This window comes from Oratosquilla oratoria, chromosome 18, assembly GCF_046742065.1.
Source record: "Oratosquilla oratoria isolate Oo_2021 chromosome 18, ASM4674206v1, whole genome shotgun sequence".
Taxonomy (NCBI): Eukaryota; Metazoa; Arthropoda; class Malacostraca; order Stomatopoda; family Squillidae; genus Oratosquilla; species Oratosquilla oratoria.
In genome coordinates this window covers 62,490,612-62,506,448 of record NC_134794.1, presented here as the reverse complement: position 1 = coordinate 62,506,448, position 15,837 = coordinate 62,490,612, and the positions used below count along the sequence as shown (strand labels likewise).

Below are 15,837 nucleotides of genomic sequence, written 5' to 3'. Positions count from 1 at the left end.
GCACGGTCAGGTCTGATGACAATGGAGGGTCCCTTGGGAGACAGGTCCGAGTACAATGGAGGATCTATTGAGAGTTGTCTGAAGAGGTCGATGTTTTCTGTCACACCACAACATCTTTTTATTCTTTCAGAATTCTCCGCCAAACACCAACCCCAAATTGCATCTACTTTTCCCCCAGTGTTTTGATTCCACCCTCTTTCTTTTGTGCTTCTCATATGCTTCCAGTGGTTATCACGAAGGGTTATCACGAACTTCACCAACGCCGACAGTTGAGAGTTTGTTTGAGTAAAAACGACCTCAATATTTTATTTTTCAAATCTCTGGGAGATAGGGTTGATGAAAGAGCATTAGGATGGTTTAGACACATGGAAGGAATTAGTGAAGAAAGATTAGTATAAGAGGTGTGGAAGGCAGAGGTGTAAGGAGTGACCATGAGGGAGCGACCAAGGATGAGATGGATGGATGGGGTAAAAGGGGCGTTGGGAAAGAGGAGAATGTCTGTTGAAGAAGGAAGTGAGAAGAACAGAAGATAGGGGTGGGGGAGAATGGTTGTGCATGGATGATGCTGTGATGCATGGAAGGGAGTTGGGGAGTTGGTGGGGGATGGTGGGGTGAAGGAGTATGTGAGAATGATATCTAAAACAACCCAAAGGTATTCCCCCCCCCCATCTTTTCTTTTTCTGCATGAGGGGACGGAGAGGGCGGGGTCACCGATTAATGAAGCGGCCTTGCTGTGGATATGTTGTGTCTTGCTACATTGCTTCTTATCCAGAGTAGTGGACGAAATGCAGGGATGACCCGTCATCCAGGAGGAGCCAAGAAAAGAGGGAGGGAGGGGTGGTGAATGGGAGTGGAGTATGTGGGGATGAAATGGGAGGGAGTGTATTTATGCCTTTGACTTTGGCTACCTCCCTTGTAAGGGGGAAAAACACTTGGTATATGTATGTAAATCTCTAAAATCAAATGACCTTCCTTCATGTATATATATACCAAAGCTGGATGATAAACTAAGAAATTGTAAATATCTACGAATGTTAGACATTCTGTTGAAATGTTCTTTGAAAAGTCTAGATTTCTGTAAGCAAAATATTGTTCTAGTTATTCATGTGGAAGTCGGGGGTAGGATGTTGGAGGAAAAATAGCCCAGCGTGATAATCCCTTTAGTTCTACATTGCAACCACTTTTCCCATGCTCACCATCGATACATTCACTCACTGACACACACACACACACACACACACACACACACACACACACACACACACACACACACACACACACACACACACACACACACACACACACACACACACACACACATACACGCACACACACACACACACACACACACACACACACACACACACACACACACACACACACACACACACACACACACACACACACACACACACACACACACATATATATATATATATATATATATATATATATATATATATATATATATATATATATATATATATATATGTGAGTGGAAGGTGGCAAGGGGGCACAGGATAAGGCAGGAGTGATATATTCCTCTAACGTTTCGACGGATGTCTTCCTCAGACTACAGACTAACAGATTTTATGGACAATATATACCCCAGTACTGGCTCATCTTGCCGGCCGTCTGGGAAAGGAGCCCGCTGATTGGCCAGTGGTTCGCGATCTCTTGCGAGTTAGCGTGGCTAAGGTCAATCTAGCTGCGGGTCGCGCTAGGCTAACGTGTCCTTCCCGGTGATTGGTGACTTTGCTCGTTGTGATGTGTGCGGCTTCTATGTTTTTTGTTTTTGTTTTTGTTTTTCCAGTCCTGTGTGGAGAACCTCGACGTCATTCCAGTTGGGGAGATGTCCGTGTGTATCTACGTGTACCACCAAAGAGTTAGATGTTCTGTGGTGGCGTAGATCATTCTTGTGTTCGCGATGACTCTCCGTAGTACGTGGCCGGACAACCTCCACATGGAATCTTATATACAATGCTGTTCCGGTTAATGAGATTCTTGTGTATACCCTTTGTGGATAGAAAAATTGGTAATAATTTCTGTTCCTTTTGGGTATGGTACTACGAGATAATCCTCTTTAGTCGTGTTGTTACTTGTTCTTGATATCATTGATGCTTTGTCTTTTAATTTGTGTAGCAGACCTGGGGAGTACATGAGCTACGTGGGGCGGTGGTTAGAGTTCTCGCCTGACGCAACGGCGGTCCGGGTTCGACTCCCGCCCAGGGCAGAACTAATTCTAGTATCGCTGCGCTGCGGGTTGTTACTCCAACTCTCGTGGGCGGGGAGTTGGGTGTGTGTGTGTGCGTGTAATGTCACACTCACACAGAACTCTGAGCTCTCATCCGGGAGGATAATAACTGTCGATTACGAGTCCAACACGTGATCCAAGACCATGGTGAATCACACACACACACACACACACACACACACACACACACACACACACACACACACACACACACATACATATATCGCTGGGACGAAATGTAGTAGCACATTTGTGAAACGCACGAAGAACCCACAGTGGGAATTATAAAGGAAACTAAGAAGAAAGTTGAACTTCTATATTTCGGCTATTAGTTATAGCCATCTTCAGTTCCCTGAAGACGGCTACAGCTAATGGCCGAAATATAGAAGTTCAACTTTCTCCTTAGTTTCCTTTATAATTCCCATTGTGGGTTCTTCGTGCATATATATATATGTATAGATATGTCTATATATATATATATATATATATATATATACATGTATATATATACATGTATATATATATATATATATACCTGTATATATATACATGTATATATATATATATATATTATATATATATATATATATATATATATATATATATATATATACGTGATGAAGGTGGAAAAAGAAGTCACGGGTCTAGTTCCGAGATTTTGAGTGTATTCCTGACCGGTTTCGCTCTATGCCTCTGAAGAAGCATAGAGCGAAACCGGTCAGGAATAAACTCAACAACTCGGAACTAGACACGTGACTTCTTTTTCCACCTTCATCAACTTGTCACAATGTCCCAGCATATATATGTACATATACACAAATGTAGTAACACGGAACGCATTGACGTATCGCGCTGCCTGTCTGGCGGTAACGCACCTAACTCTGGATATTTAACTCCATTAAATCACTAACTGCCTACACTGTACTTACTGACGGCACGTGGCTGAAATTCATAATGATACAAAATTGAAGAATAGTGATTGTTTGTATTTGATATTAATATATTTGAATTCTTGTTGCAGATCTGTGTTTATCGTGGCGTTCTTTCTGGCCGCAACATGCCAGTGTGCTCAAGCAATACTCCCTTTTTTGTTTAACGGTAACTGCCCAAATCTGACACTCGCTAATACCTTCGACAAACCGAAGGTAAGTATTTTTTATGTCTATATCATGTAGTTTTTATGTCTATATCATGTAGTTTCAGACCTGACTAATAATTCTTGTGTTTTACATCAGCTGCAAGTCATGTCAACAGTCATATGACTGGGGTCTACACAGTAGAAATGAGTATACGGCATATTTGATCATCTTTACATATATCTTTGTTAGATTAATAAACTTCACTTACATACATGTACGTCCTCTCCCTCCCTCCCTCTCTCTCTCTCTCTCTCTCTCTCTCTCTCTCACACACACACACACACACTCGGGGTAGGGCCATTGTAATGAAAGGACGTATCCAGTTCAGAACTCTGACAACGGGATCTGTCGATCAGTAGTAGATGTGGGGAAAGAGGGAGAATAACACGAGGATCAAGAGAAGAAATGAAAAATTATACGACATATAGGCATATATGAATATATCTATATATGTGTGTATATACATACATACTACACACACACACACACACACACACACACACACACACACACACACACACACACACACACACACACACACACACACACACACACACACACACACACACACACACACACACACATATATATATATATATATATATATATATACATATATATATATATAATATATATATATGTGTGTGTGTGCATTGGTGTGTATACATGTATGTATGTATGATGTACGTACATATGTATGTATGCATGAATGTAAGTATGTATCCATGCATGCATGTTTGTATGTAGGATTATAAAGTTAAGTCGTCATGGTAACCAGCATACAATCAGTAGATATATCTTAATTTACACGATGTCATTATTATCGACATTTTTTTTTCTCTCTGCAGTTCAGTGGACGGTGGTACGAGGTGGCGGCGACTGAAGGTAACCCCTACATCAATTCGGAGAAGTGCACCTATTCAGAGTTTACCGTCTCGGGTAACTATTTTATCATAGTTCTTTTTGTCTGCGTATTTACTTAGATTATTTTTTATTAGCTCTCATCTGTATATACATATATATATATATATATATATATATATATATATATATATATATATATATATATATATATATATATATGTAAAGACAGACAAATCTGGAGGTGAGGTGGCAAAATGAAACGTTAAGGCTAGAGTATGGAGCTTTATTCAGAACCAGTCCTTTCGACCTCTTGGGCCTTCCTCAATACAAAATAGAAATCAAAGTCCGTCAACTGTAAGCTGTTGACGGACTTTGATTTCTATTCTGTATTCAGTCCACTGAGGAAGGCCCACGAGGTCGAAACGTCTGGTTCTCACTAAAGCTCCATCCTCTAGCCTTAAAGTTTCATTTTGCCACCTCACCTCCATATATATATATGTATATATATATATATATATATATATATATATATATATATATATACATACATTAATGTCGACAGCATTAAGGAGGTTGTTAATCTTCTTATGGGTATTCTCAAGCTTTCTGACAAGTACTCTGCCATTTGGAGGGTGGGCATAAACCAGATTGCCAAAATGATTCATTTATTCAAGGTTTCGTCTGCAAGGAGACATCTTCAGGAAAATCTGTAACATAAAGATTACCAACATGCAGAAATAAAGAACAAGGGTATTAACCTAAACAAAAATTCACAATCATGGAAATAAACATCAATAGATAAAAAATAGACAACAATAAATCAAATCCTATCCCGATGCATGGGCCGTTGGGGACCAATACTTACAAAATTAAAGGTCCAAAGAAATGATGAAGGAAATCGTCGGGTGGTGACTTATATATGCGGACCTAGCCGTCTTGGGTGGTGGAAGGGGTAGTGGGGGAAGGGGTAGTGGGAGGGGTTGATGACCCAACATGTCGGGAAGGAGGGGGTTCGGGGGGGTTTGGGGGTTGCGAGGTCGGTTGGGGGGAGGATGGATGGAGTGTGTGGGAAGAGGTGGCGTATTGACATAGGGTATGGTCACAGGTCGTGGTGGTGGTGGCGGCTCCACTGCGCGAAAGTCTTTCCCAGTTCCAGCATTTCTCAACAAGGATTCTCCGGAACCCTAAGGTTCCGCAAAAGGTCACTAAGGGTTCCGCGAGAACAAGTGAGATAAGCAAATGTACTTTTTATTTTTTATTTAATTTCATATACGTAATATAATGAAACACACACGACATATTCTTGGTTATTGTAATAATGTAATATAGACATCATCCTATCTAACCTATTACTACGATGAAAATAAAATGAGAAAGATATAGTATGTTTTTTTTGTTTTGTTTTTTTTTGTTTTGCGCAGGGTTCCTTGAGACATGCAATTTATTCTAAAGGTTACGCAATGGTAAAGAGGTTGAGAAACGCTGGAATAGTCTGACAAAAGAGACACCATGTGAGCACTGAGCGTTTATTAATACGACGGTTTTTTTTGTTACAACTTTATTAAGTAAATCTTGATAAAGCTGGATCAGGCGAAACGTTGTGCTAATAAACGCTACGTGATTACATGGTGTTTCTTTTGATAGATTTGTCGGCAAATGCCTATTTCATATAGAATAATCTGCGATTAATCGAGAAAGAGTACACAAAGTACCGTTTCACAAGGATCGTCCGTGTTTGGTGTCATGATACATAAGTGAGCTGGACCTACTGGTATGCCAAGAAAGAGACAATAGGTGGGCTAGCAGCAGAAGCCCTTTACCAGAATGGGGCTGATTTACACAAGGTAATAGGTGGTTACTGTATCATGCATACCAAATTTGAATGTGGTTGGACCGTAAGTTTTTGTTAAAAAAAAAAAAAAAAAAAAAAAAAAAAAAAAAAAAAAAAAAAAAAAAAAAAAAAAAAAAAAAAAAAAAAAAAAAAAAAAAAAAAAAAAAAAAAAAAGGCAATTTTGAGTCTCATCAGTTCCATAGTACATGATCACACATAGACAGGATTTACACACATGGTAGAGTAACCTTTTATCTATGAAGTTTGAGAAAGTTTTTTTAACACAGCCTTCCAGTGTGATCAACATTCCCAGGCGGTAGATGTAGGTTCCACTTAAAGATATTTCATCCCAACACGGAACAAATTATTCATTCAGCTGAAGAGAAACTATGAGAATGGCCCCTGAGTTTAACTCAGTGTAACGTTTCCTATTCATCCAGTAAGGAGAAACTATGAGAATGGCCCCCTAAGAACTTAGTGTAACGTCTTCTATTCATTCCCACTACAGGCTCAACCTTGGATGTGGTCGGGAAGGGGATCAACAAGAGGAATCAGCCTGTCACCAAGACGATTTCTATGACCCAAGAAGGTGGAACGGCCAAGTTTACTGTCACTCTGCCCAGCACAAACGCCAGAAAGAAGTGTGAGTTTCAACCGTCATTCATTGCCCTTTCTTGATCTTTCTTTCTTTGTGTATATGTATATGTATATGTATATGTATATGTATATGTATATGTATATATGTAAATGTATATGTATATGCATATATATATATGCATAAGTGCAAAGTAGACTACTTGGAAAAACAAACTAACGAAGCAGAGCGCTTTCTTGTATTACATCCAGTGCAAAAAGTACTTTTTGTACTGGATGTGATATACGAAAGCGCTCTGCTTCGTTACTTTCTTTTTCCAAGTGGTCTACATTGCATAAGTGAACACACGTACCCGTGTTCTTATTAGCATATGTATATGTATATGTATATGTGTGTGTGTGTGTGTGTGTGTGTTTATGTGTGTGTGTGTGTGTGTGTGTACGGGTGTTTGTATGTGTGTGTGTACGGGTGTTTGTATGTGTGTGTGTACGGGTGTTTGTATGTGTGTGTATTTACCTAGTTGTATTTACCTAATTGTATTTTACGGGAAGAAAGCTATGCTCGTAGTGACCCGCTTTTGTATCTTTCAGCATCCAGTTTGATCTTAAATTCTTGTATAGTTTTTGCACCTCCTGTTTCCTCATTCAATTTGTTCCAGATATCTATCACTCTGTGTGGGAAGCTATTCTTTTTCAAATCTCTTCTGTAACTATCCTTTTTAAGTTTCTTTTCATGTCCTCTTGTTTTTCCTTTATCCCACTTTAGTAAATCATCTCTATCAAGGACTTCCATCCCTTTCATAATTCTATAGATGGTTAGTAGATCTCTTCTTTCTCTTCTTTGTTCCAGGGTTGGTAGTTCGAGTTTGGACAATCTTTGTTCGTATGTCAGTTTGGAGAGTGCTGGTGCCATCTTCTGTTGTTGTTCTTTGAATTCTTTCTAATTTCTTTATGTTCTTTTTAGTACTGGGTGTTCATAGTGACGCAGCGTACTCCAATCTTGGTCTAATCAATGTAACTAATATTTTCTTTACCATTTCTTCATTTGTGTAGTCAAAGGCTACTTTCGTTGATCTTAGTAAATTGAAAGCTTTTTTCGACTATTCTGTTGATATGTTTGTCTGGTGCCATGTCATTGCTGATAGTTACTCCTAGGCCCCTTTCCGAGTTGACTTTTTGAACTTCCTTTGTACCAATTTTACATTGTCCCGATATCATATTTTTACTTTTTCCAAACTCCATTACACTACATTTCTTGATGTTGAAGTTCACTTCACACTTTTGACTCCATTCCCAGACTTTGTCCAGGTCTTTTTGTGGCGATTTACAATCTTCCTCTGTACTTACTGTCTTTAGTTCTTTCGCATCGTCTGCCAAGAAGTTCATATAACATTCCACACCTTTATCCATGTCATTTATATATATGGCAAACATTATCGGAGCCAATACAGAACCTTGTGGGACTCCACTTATCATTTCTTCCCAGGTGGAGTTCTTGTCTCTAAGTACCACTCTCATTTTTCTCCCGTTCAAGAAATCTTTCATCCATTCCAATAACTTTCCTTTACACCACCTATTGTTTCAATTTTTCTTAGAAGCTTTTTGTGTGGTACTTTGTCAAATGCCTTTTGTAAATCTAAGAAGGCACAATCTGCCCATCCGTCCCTTTGTTGTATGTGTGAGTGTGCGTGTGTGTGTGCGTGTGTGTGTGTGTGTGTCTGTGTGTGTGTGTGTGTGCATTCTCTAACTGAATTAACAACAGTAAGAGAAGACAATACGCTACACAAAGGTGGACTCATATTATTAATACTCAACAGAATACCCTAATATATATATATATATATATATATATATATATATATATATATATGAGGGAAAGGGCCTTTCGGTATATGTATGCGTGTGAATCACCATGGTCTTGGATCACGTGTTGTATGTATGTATTGTATATATATATATATATATATATATATATATATATATATATATATATATATGTATATATATGTATATATATATATATATATATATATATATATATATATATATATATATATGTATATCCATTTCTTAAGAGAAGACGAGATGACTTTATGGATACAGATGGCAGGTGGTAAGTGGGATGGAACTGCCTAGTGTAGGCCTTATGGTCTCTTGCAGTCTCCTCGCTTCTTACGTTCTTATGATCCTTTATCTTCAGCTCTCATCTCCGACTTCATCATCATGGGGTCTGACTACACTTCCTATGCTTGCATCTTCGCCTGTTCCGAGTTTGACACAAACTACAGCGCACAGTTTGCCTGGGTCTACTCAAGGGACCCACAACCAACCAACGATCCTGTAAGTCGCCACTTATTGTTCTAGTCTCTTATTTACTAGATTTAAGCGCCTCATGTGCTGTGTGTGTTTTTGAGAGAAATACTTGTTCTAGATCAGCCCTGTGCAACCTGCGGCCCTTTCTCCTAAAAATAGATAAGCTATAGTGTGGCGCTCAGAGAGAGAGAGAGAGAGAGAGAGAGAGAGAGAGAGAGAGAGAGAGAGAGAGAGAGAGAGTTACCAACTAGAGCCCACCGAAAGTTTGAATAAATTCATATTCTTGTGTACCAATTTCACCATATTTTTTTTCTATTTCGTTCACTAAGGTATATATTTTGATTATATTAGAACAGAAAATAACGTATTACTTGAAAATTTTAATTATTAGATTGAGTGATCCTTGGCTGTCTGTTTATGAGTCTGACACGTATGATTCACGTACTGTAGTATGGTACGTGTGTTAATCATCCCAGTTAACCAATATTAAGTAATTATTCATGTTTGTACATTATGATAATAAGGTACGGTAGCCTTTCATTTGCTCATTTAAAGTAAGGAAAATAAATTTGTTTCGGACAATTTTTATTTTTGTGATCCCAATTTAAATAAAATCAGTAACAAACTAATTATCTATCTTTATTAGTATAATCTCACATGAGAGTCGTGACTAGTGGCCCTTTGGGAAAAAAGGTTGCACACCCATGTTCTAGATGAATAAATCATGAGGAACTCTAAACAGCATACAGCATAAGACACACCTAATAGAGGTATTCAAATTGGTTAAGGGCTTTAACAAGGGTGATACAGACAAGGCCATCATATTAGACAGCGGAGCAGGACTCGTAATAATGGATTTAAACGGGACAAATTTAGATTTAAGAAGGAAATATACAAGACTTGGTTTACCAATGGAGTGGACAACGAATGGAATAGACTTAGTAACCATGTACTTAGCGCTGAAACCAGTTTTTTTTTTTTTTGAGATCACATAACTTTATGAATGGGAATGAAAAGTGGTAATGGACATGGAACTGCCTAGTGTAGGCCTTATGGTCCCTTGCAGTCTCCTTCATTATATATATTCTTATGTTTCATCATTGTCTTGGTCTTTGATCACGTGATGTACTCGTGATCGACAGCTATTACTTTTGCGGACGAATGTTTTATGTATGTATACACATACACATAGGTGTATATGTATCTATATATGTATCATCATGCTGTGACGTGATTTGTGAGGATTTACAGGACAAAGATTGCTCGTATCACGAACTATCAGCAAAAACAACATGCATGTATGTATACATGTATTTATGTATGTATGTACGTATGTATGTATGTGTGTATGTATGTATGAATATATGTATGTATGTATCCACAAATTTCACAAGTCACACGTGAATCACAAATATGCAGTCCACTAGGTAAAGGAAAAACACACGGAGTCCGAGCGCTTTCGTGATATATTCACATTATCAAGGAGTACAGAAAAATGAGAACAAAAAAATGGAGATACAGAGTATAAATAGGACAAGAGAGACATTTACCTTTCTCTCCGAAGCCTGAAAGCTAAGGTTGGGTCACTCGGCGAGGTCATGGAAACAGATCATTATTACATTAAATTTTAAAATATGTACTATTTATATTACTGACAATACATGGATCTAATTTATATAATCCTGAACTATTATTAATGAGTTTATAATTGCATTTGATAATTCCTGACTCTATGATATTTCTTTCTGTTATATTCTTACATTGTATAATTTTTGAAGCATTTTTCCAGTCAATAGAATGGTCAAATTCACAAACATGTTTAAAAAGTACATAAAAAAGGGCCAAGAATCTAGTGCACTTTTTAAACATGTTTGTGAATTTGACCATTCTATTGACTGGAAAAATGCTTCAAAAATTATACAATGTAAGAATATAATAGAAAGAAATATCATAGAGTCAGGAATTATCAAATGCAATTATGACCAACTCATTAATAATAGTTTAGGATTGTATAAATTAGATCCATATATTGTCAGTAATATAAATAGTACATATTTTAAAAGTTAATGTAATAATGATCTGATTCCATGACCTCGCCGAGTGACCTAACCTGAGCTTTCAGGCTCCGGAGAGGAGGGTAACTGTCTCTCTTGTCCTATTTATACTCTGTATCTCCATTTTTTTTTTGTTCTCATTTTTCTGTACTCTTGATAATATGAATATATCACGAAAGCGCTCGGACTCCGTGTGTTTTTCCTTTTCCTAGTGGACTCTGCATGTATGTATGTATGTATGTATGTATGTATGTATGTATGAATGTATGTATGTATATATGTATGTATGTATGAATGTATGTATGTATATATGTATGAATGTGTGTATGTATGCATGGATGTATGTATGAATGTATGTATGTATGTTTGTATGCAGGTATGTATGTATGAATGTATGTATGAATGTGTATGTATGTATGTATGTATGTATGAATGTGTGTATGTATGCATGTATGTATGAATGTATGTATGTATGTATGTATGAATGTGTGTATGTATGCATGTATGTATGTATGAATGTATGTATGTATTTATGTATGTATGTATGTATGTATGTAGCCAATGTATGAATGTGTGTATGTATGTATGTATGAATGTATGTATATGTGTGTGTGTATGTGTATATTTTAGACATTAAACATTTTAGAGCTTCTAAAATGTATGTATGTATGTATGAATGAATGTATATATGTATGTATGTACTGCCAATTTACATATATAAATCATATATACTACACAACACTGTGTGTGTGTGTATCACATGGACTAGCTCAGTAGGTGCCAGTAACGGTTTGCAGTGATGATAAAAAAAAAAAACCTGTAAGCAGTTCCATGTCCATTACCACTTTTCATTCCTATTCATAAAGTTATCTAACCTTTTCAGCACTCACTACTACCTGGTTACTAAGTCTACTCCATTTGTTAACCACTCTATTGAAAAACCAGTTTATTTTCTTGTTAAGCCTATTTTTTTCCAGTTTAAATCCATTACAACGACCCCTGCCCTGATGTCCTAATATGATGACCTTATTTGCATCACCCTTTGTTAAAGCCCTTTACTCATTTGTATACCTTTTCCAGTTATGTGTGCAATATACAGGATTAGAACTATGCTTGTACGATCCTGTTTTTTCTTTTCCATCATTATATGGATGATAATAAGTATTTTGCACTGGCTAGCACCAGACAATTATATTCTAAGTGCTCGGGGGTTTGGTTCAAAGTCTCTAGATTCGGTCTATATATTTCTTTAATTCTTGCAGGTGTCACTGTGCAAGCCAGCACTCAAGCAAGTTGGACAGGAACCGAAATCTTGGCCTCTGACTCCGCAAGGCGGTTCTTGTGCTTACGCCTAAATCAAACCTGCTGTGTTTGGTAACAGACGACATTAGAAATAAACAGTGTATAAATAAAATCCCATAAGAGAACAGAGCCTTTTTATTATCATTATTATCATTATCATTATCATTATTATTATCATTATTATTATCATCATTATTACCAATCAAGCTCTCGCATTTTAAACTGATTGGATGATTGTTATATCAGGATATAATATAATGGAATGATACCTTGATCTAGGAACAAAAGTGAATCGAAGGACATTATTTTTTTTTTTTAATTTGTCTGAAGTAAATACCGACCCTACATAATGAAGAACGCATATGCTAACTCATGATGATTATTATAATGTTTAAGCCTACTATGTTGTACAATGAGATTGTCAAATATGGTTAATTAGCAGATAAGTAAATAGGAACATAAATTTTGGTTGTGTATTTGAATGAGAAGAGCAGAAAATTCAAAAGATATTGAATGATTGTCCATTCTGGATCCAAGAAATGGGAAATATTCTATACTCATCTTTAGCTTTTCTTTTGGCAATCGTTATACTGGGCAAGATATATGTAAATCTTTATATATTTTTTTATTGATAAGATATTTCTTATTAGATGTATCTTACTGTCAAATACCTTGTATTTCTTATCTTTCCCTTTATCTCGGCCTCAGCAAAAATTATGCCTCTGAAAGGCTCAAAAAGGAGATTTTTGTTAAATCAGGGCTCTGGCTGCTAAATTGTTGTAGCACTAGAAGTACCTATGTATCCATAGGAAGTCCTGACCACACATTCAAAAGTCTTATCAAATGATGTGAATTCGAAAATCTGCAGGACAACTTTGCTTACAGTATTCTAGAACAGTATTCTTGAACAGTATTCTAGAACAGTACTCTTACAGTATTCTAAGAACAATTCAACAATTTTGTGTCTAACATTCGTATTCTAGGTTTAACTTCTCTTATTTCGACACAAAAGTGATTTGACATTTGTGGATTCGAAGAATAAAATATCGTAACCTAAGTCGTGGAAGGTAAATTGAGAATGGAGAATAGGTGGAGAAAGAGGAAAAGGGCAGAAGGTAGGGAGGTACTTGGAGTGAACTGCTCAACTGAGAAAGAAAAGGAGAAGGAGTATAAGAAGCTGAGAGAGGAGTGGGAGGGAGTGAAGGATAGAGTAGAACTAGGAGTGGAGGAGGAATGGGGATGGTTCAAGGAGGGAGTCATAAGGTGTGCAAAGATGGTGTGTGGAACAAGGAAGGCGGGAGGAAATAGAGGGAAGGGTAGTGAGTGGTGGGATGAAGAAGCAAAGAAGGGTGTAGAAGAGAAGAAGCAGGCATTCATAGATTGGCTACAAATTAGGACGAGGGAATCGTATGAGAGGTACAAAGTAAAGAGAAGGGAAGTTAAGCATAAGATAAAGGAAGCAAAGAGGAGAGCCGATGTGAAATGGGGTAAGAGTATGACAGACAGTTTTGAAAGCAATAAAAAGATGTTTTGGAAAGAAATTAAGAGAGGAAGAGGAGGCGAATCAAGTAGAGAAGAAAAGGTAAAGGGTGCAGATGGAGAGATGATAATGGAAGAGAAGATAGTGAGAGGAAGGTGGGCAGAGTGTTTTAGGGAACTGCTAAATGTGAAGGAGGATAGGGAGGGAAAGGTAGTTGCAGTGGGAAGCACTAAGAAAATGACAGTGATGAGTGAGGAAAATGGAGGAGAAATAGGGAAAGATGAAGCGAAAGCAGCTGTTAAAATGATGAGAGCAGGTAAGGCACCTGGGTTGGATGGGTGCCATGCAGAATGTCTGAAGAAAGGAGGTACAATTATAGTGGACTGGCTGGTCAGGTTATTTAATGTTTGTTTAAGAGAGGGTAGAGTGCCAGAGGACTGGAGAAGTGCCTGTATAGTTCCGCTTTACAAAGGAAAGGGGGGCAAGTGTGAGTGTAGTAGTTTCAGAGGGATCAGTTTTTTTTAGTGTAGTTGGGAAGGTTTATGGGAGAGTCTTGATTGAGAGGATTAAGAGAGGAAGAGAGGGAGTAATTGGTGAGGAACAGAGTGGTTTTAGGATAGGTAGGGGTTGTGTAGATCAGATTTTTGTGTTAAGACAGATATGTGAGAAAGCTATAGGAAAAGGTAAGGATGTTTTTTGGGGCTTTTATGGATCTGGAAAAGGCTTAGGATAGGGTAGACAGGAAGGCACTGCGGGAGGTACTGCAGATATATAGGATAGGAGGAAAGCTGTTAAGAGCAGTCAAGAGTTTTTACGAGAGTGGTAGAGCTTGTGTTAGGATTAGAAATGGAGAGAATGAAAGGTTTGAGGTAAAGGTGGGACTTCGTCAGGGATGTGTTATGTCACCCTGGCTGTTCAATCTATACATGGATGAGGTGGTGCGAGGGGTGAATGCAAGGGTAGTGGGTCAGGGATTGGAGATGGTTAAAGAAAATGGAAAAAAGTGTGAAATAAGCCAGTTGTTGTTTGCTGACGACACTGCTCTTATAGCAGGATAAGAGGAAGGATTGAGGAAGTTAGTGACAGAGTTTGAGAGGGTGTGTGAAAGAAGGAAGCTGAAGATGAATGTCGGCAAAAGTAAGGTGATGAGATGTACAAGAGGAGAGAGTGACAGCAGGCTGGAAGTGAGCATTAAGGGTGAAAGACTGGACAAAGTGTATAGTTTTAGATACTTGGGTGCCAATGTGGTAGGAAAGGGAGGAGTGGGGGTGGAGATAGAATGTAGATTGAGAGAAGTGAGTAAATGTCTTGGTGGATTAAAAAGTGTAATGAGAAATAAACATCTGGGAATGGATGCTAAGAGAAGGTTATATGAAGGAGTGATTGTGCCAACAGCACTGTATGGGGCAGAAACATGGAACATAAGAGAGGAAGAGAGAAGGAGTTTGAATGTGTTTGGGATGAAATGTCTTAGAAGTATGATAGGAGTTATTAGGCTAGATAGAGTGAGAAATGAGGAGGTGAGGAGGAGAACAGGGGCGGAAAGGGAACTGGGAGATAGGGTTGATGAAAGAGTATTGGGATGGTTTGGACACATGGAAAGAATGAGTGAAGAAAGATTAGTAAAATAAGTGTGGAAGGCAGAGGTGGAAGGAGTGAATATGAGGGGGCGTCATAGGATGAGATGGATGGATGGGGTGAAAGGGGCATTACAAAAGAGAGGAATGTCTGTTGAGGAAGGACGGTAGAGGACAGAAGATAGGGGTGAATGGAGAAGGGTTGTGTATGAATGATGCTGAGATGCATGAGGGGGAGTAGGTGGGGGATGGGGGGTGAGGAAGTATGTATGAGAAAAAATTTGACGCAGCCCGAAGGGATTTCTCCCCGTCTTCTCCTTTTCTGCATGAGGGGGCGGAGAGGTGGGTCGCCGAATTAACGACGCGGCCTTGCTGTGGATGGGCTGTGTCTTGCGACACTGCTTCTGACCCAGGGCAGTGGACAGGATG

General features: G+C 38.2%; 1 protein-coding gene across 1 annotated transcript in view; it reads left to right on the top strand.

Annotated features, from left to right (window-relative positions):
- The window catches only part of LOC143035319 (crustacyanin-A1 subunit-like), a 26,504-nt gene extending 14,023 nt beyond the window's left edge, over positions 1-12,481 (top strand). Inside the window, exons 2-6 of the mRNA XM_076202256.1 lie at positions 3,276-3,399; positions 4,242-4,332; positions 6,597-6,731; positions 8,883-9,022; positions 12,312-12,481. Of these exons, the coding sequence (XP_076058371.1) occupies positions 3,276-3,399; positions 4,242-4,332; positions 6,597-6,731; positions 8,883-9,022; positions 12,312-12,404 (583 nt within the window). The 3' untranslated portion in view covers positions 12,405-12,481. The remainder of the gene's footprint in view (positions 1-3,275; positions 3,400-4,241; positions 4,333-6,596; positions 6,732-8,882; positions 9,023-12,311) is intronic.
- The last annotated feature ends 3,356 nt before the right edge of the window (positions 12,482-15,837 follow it).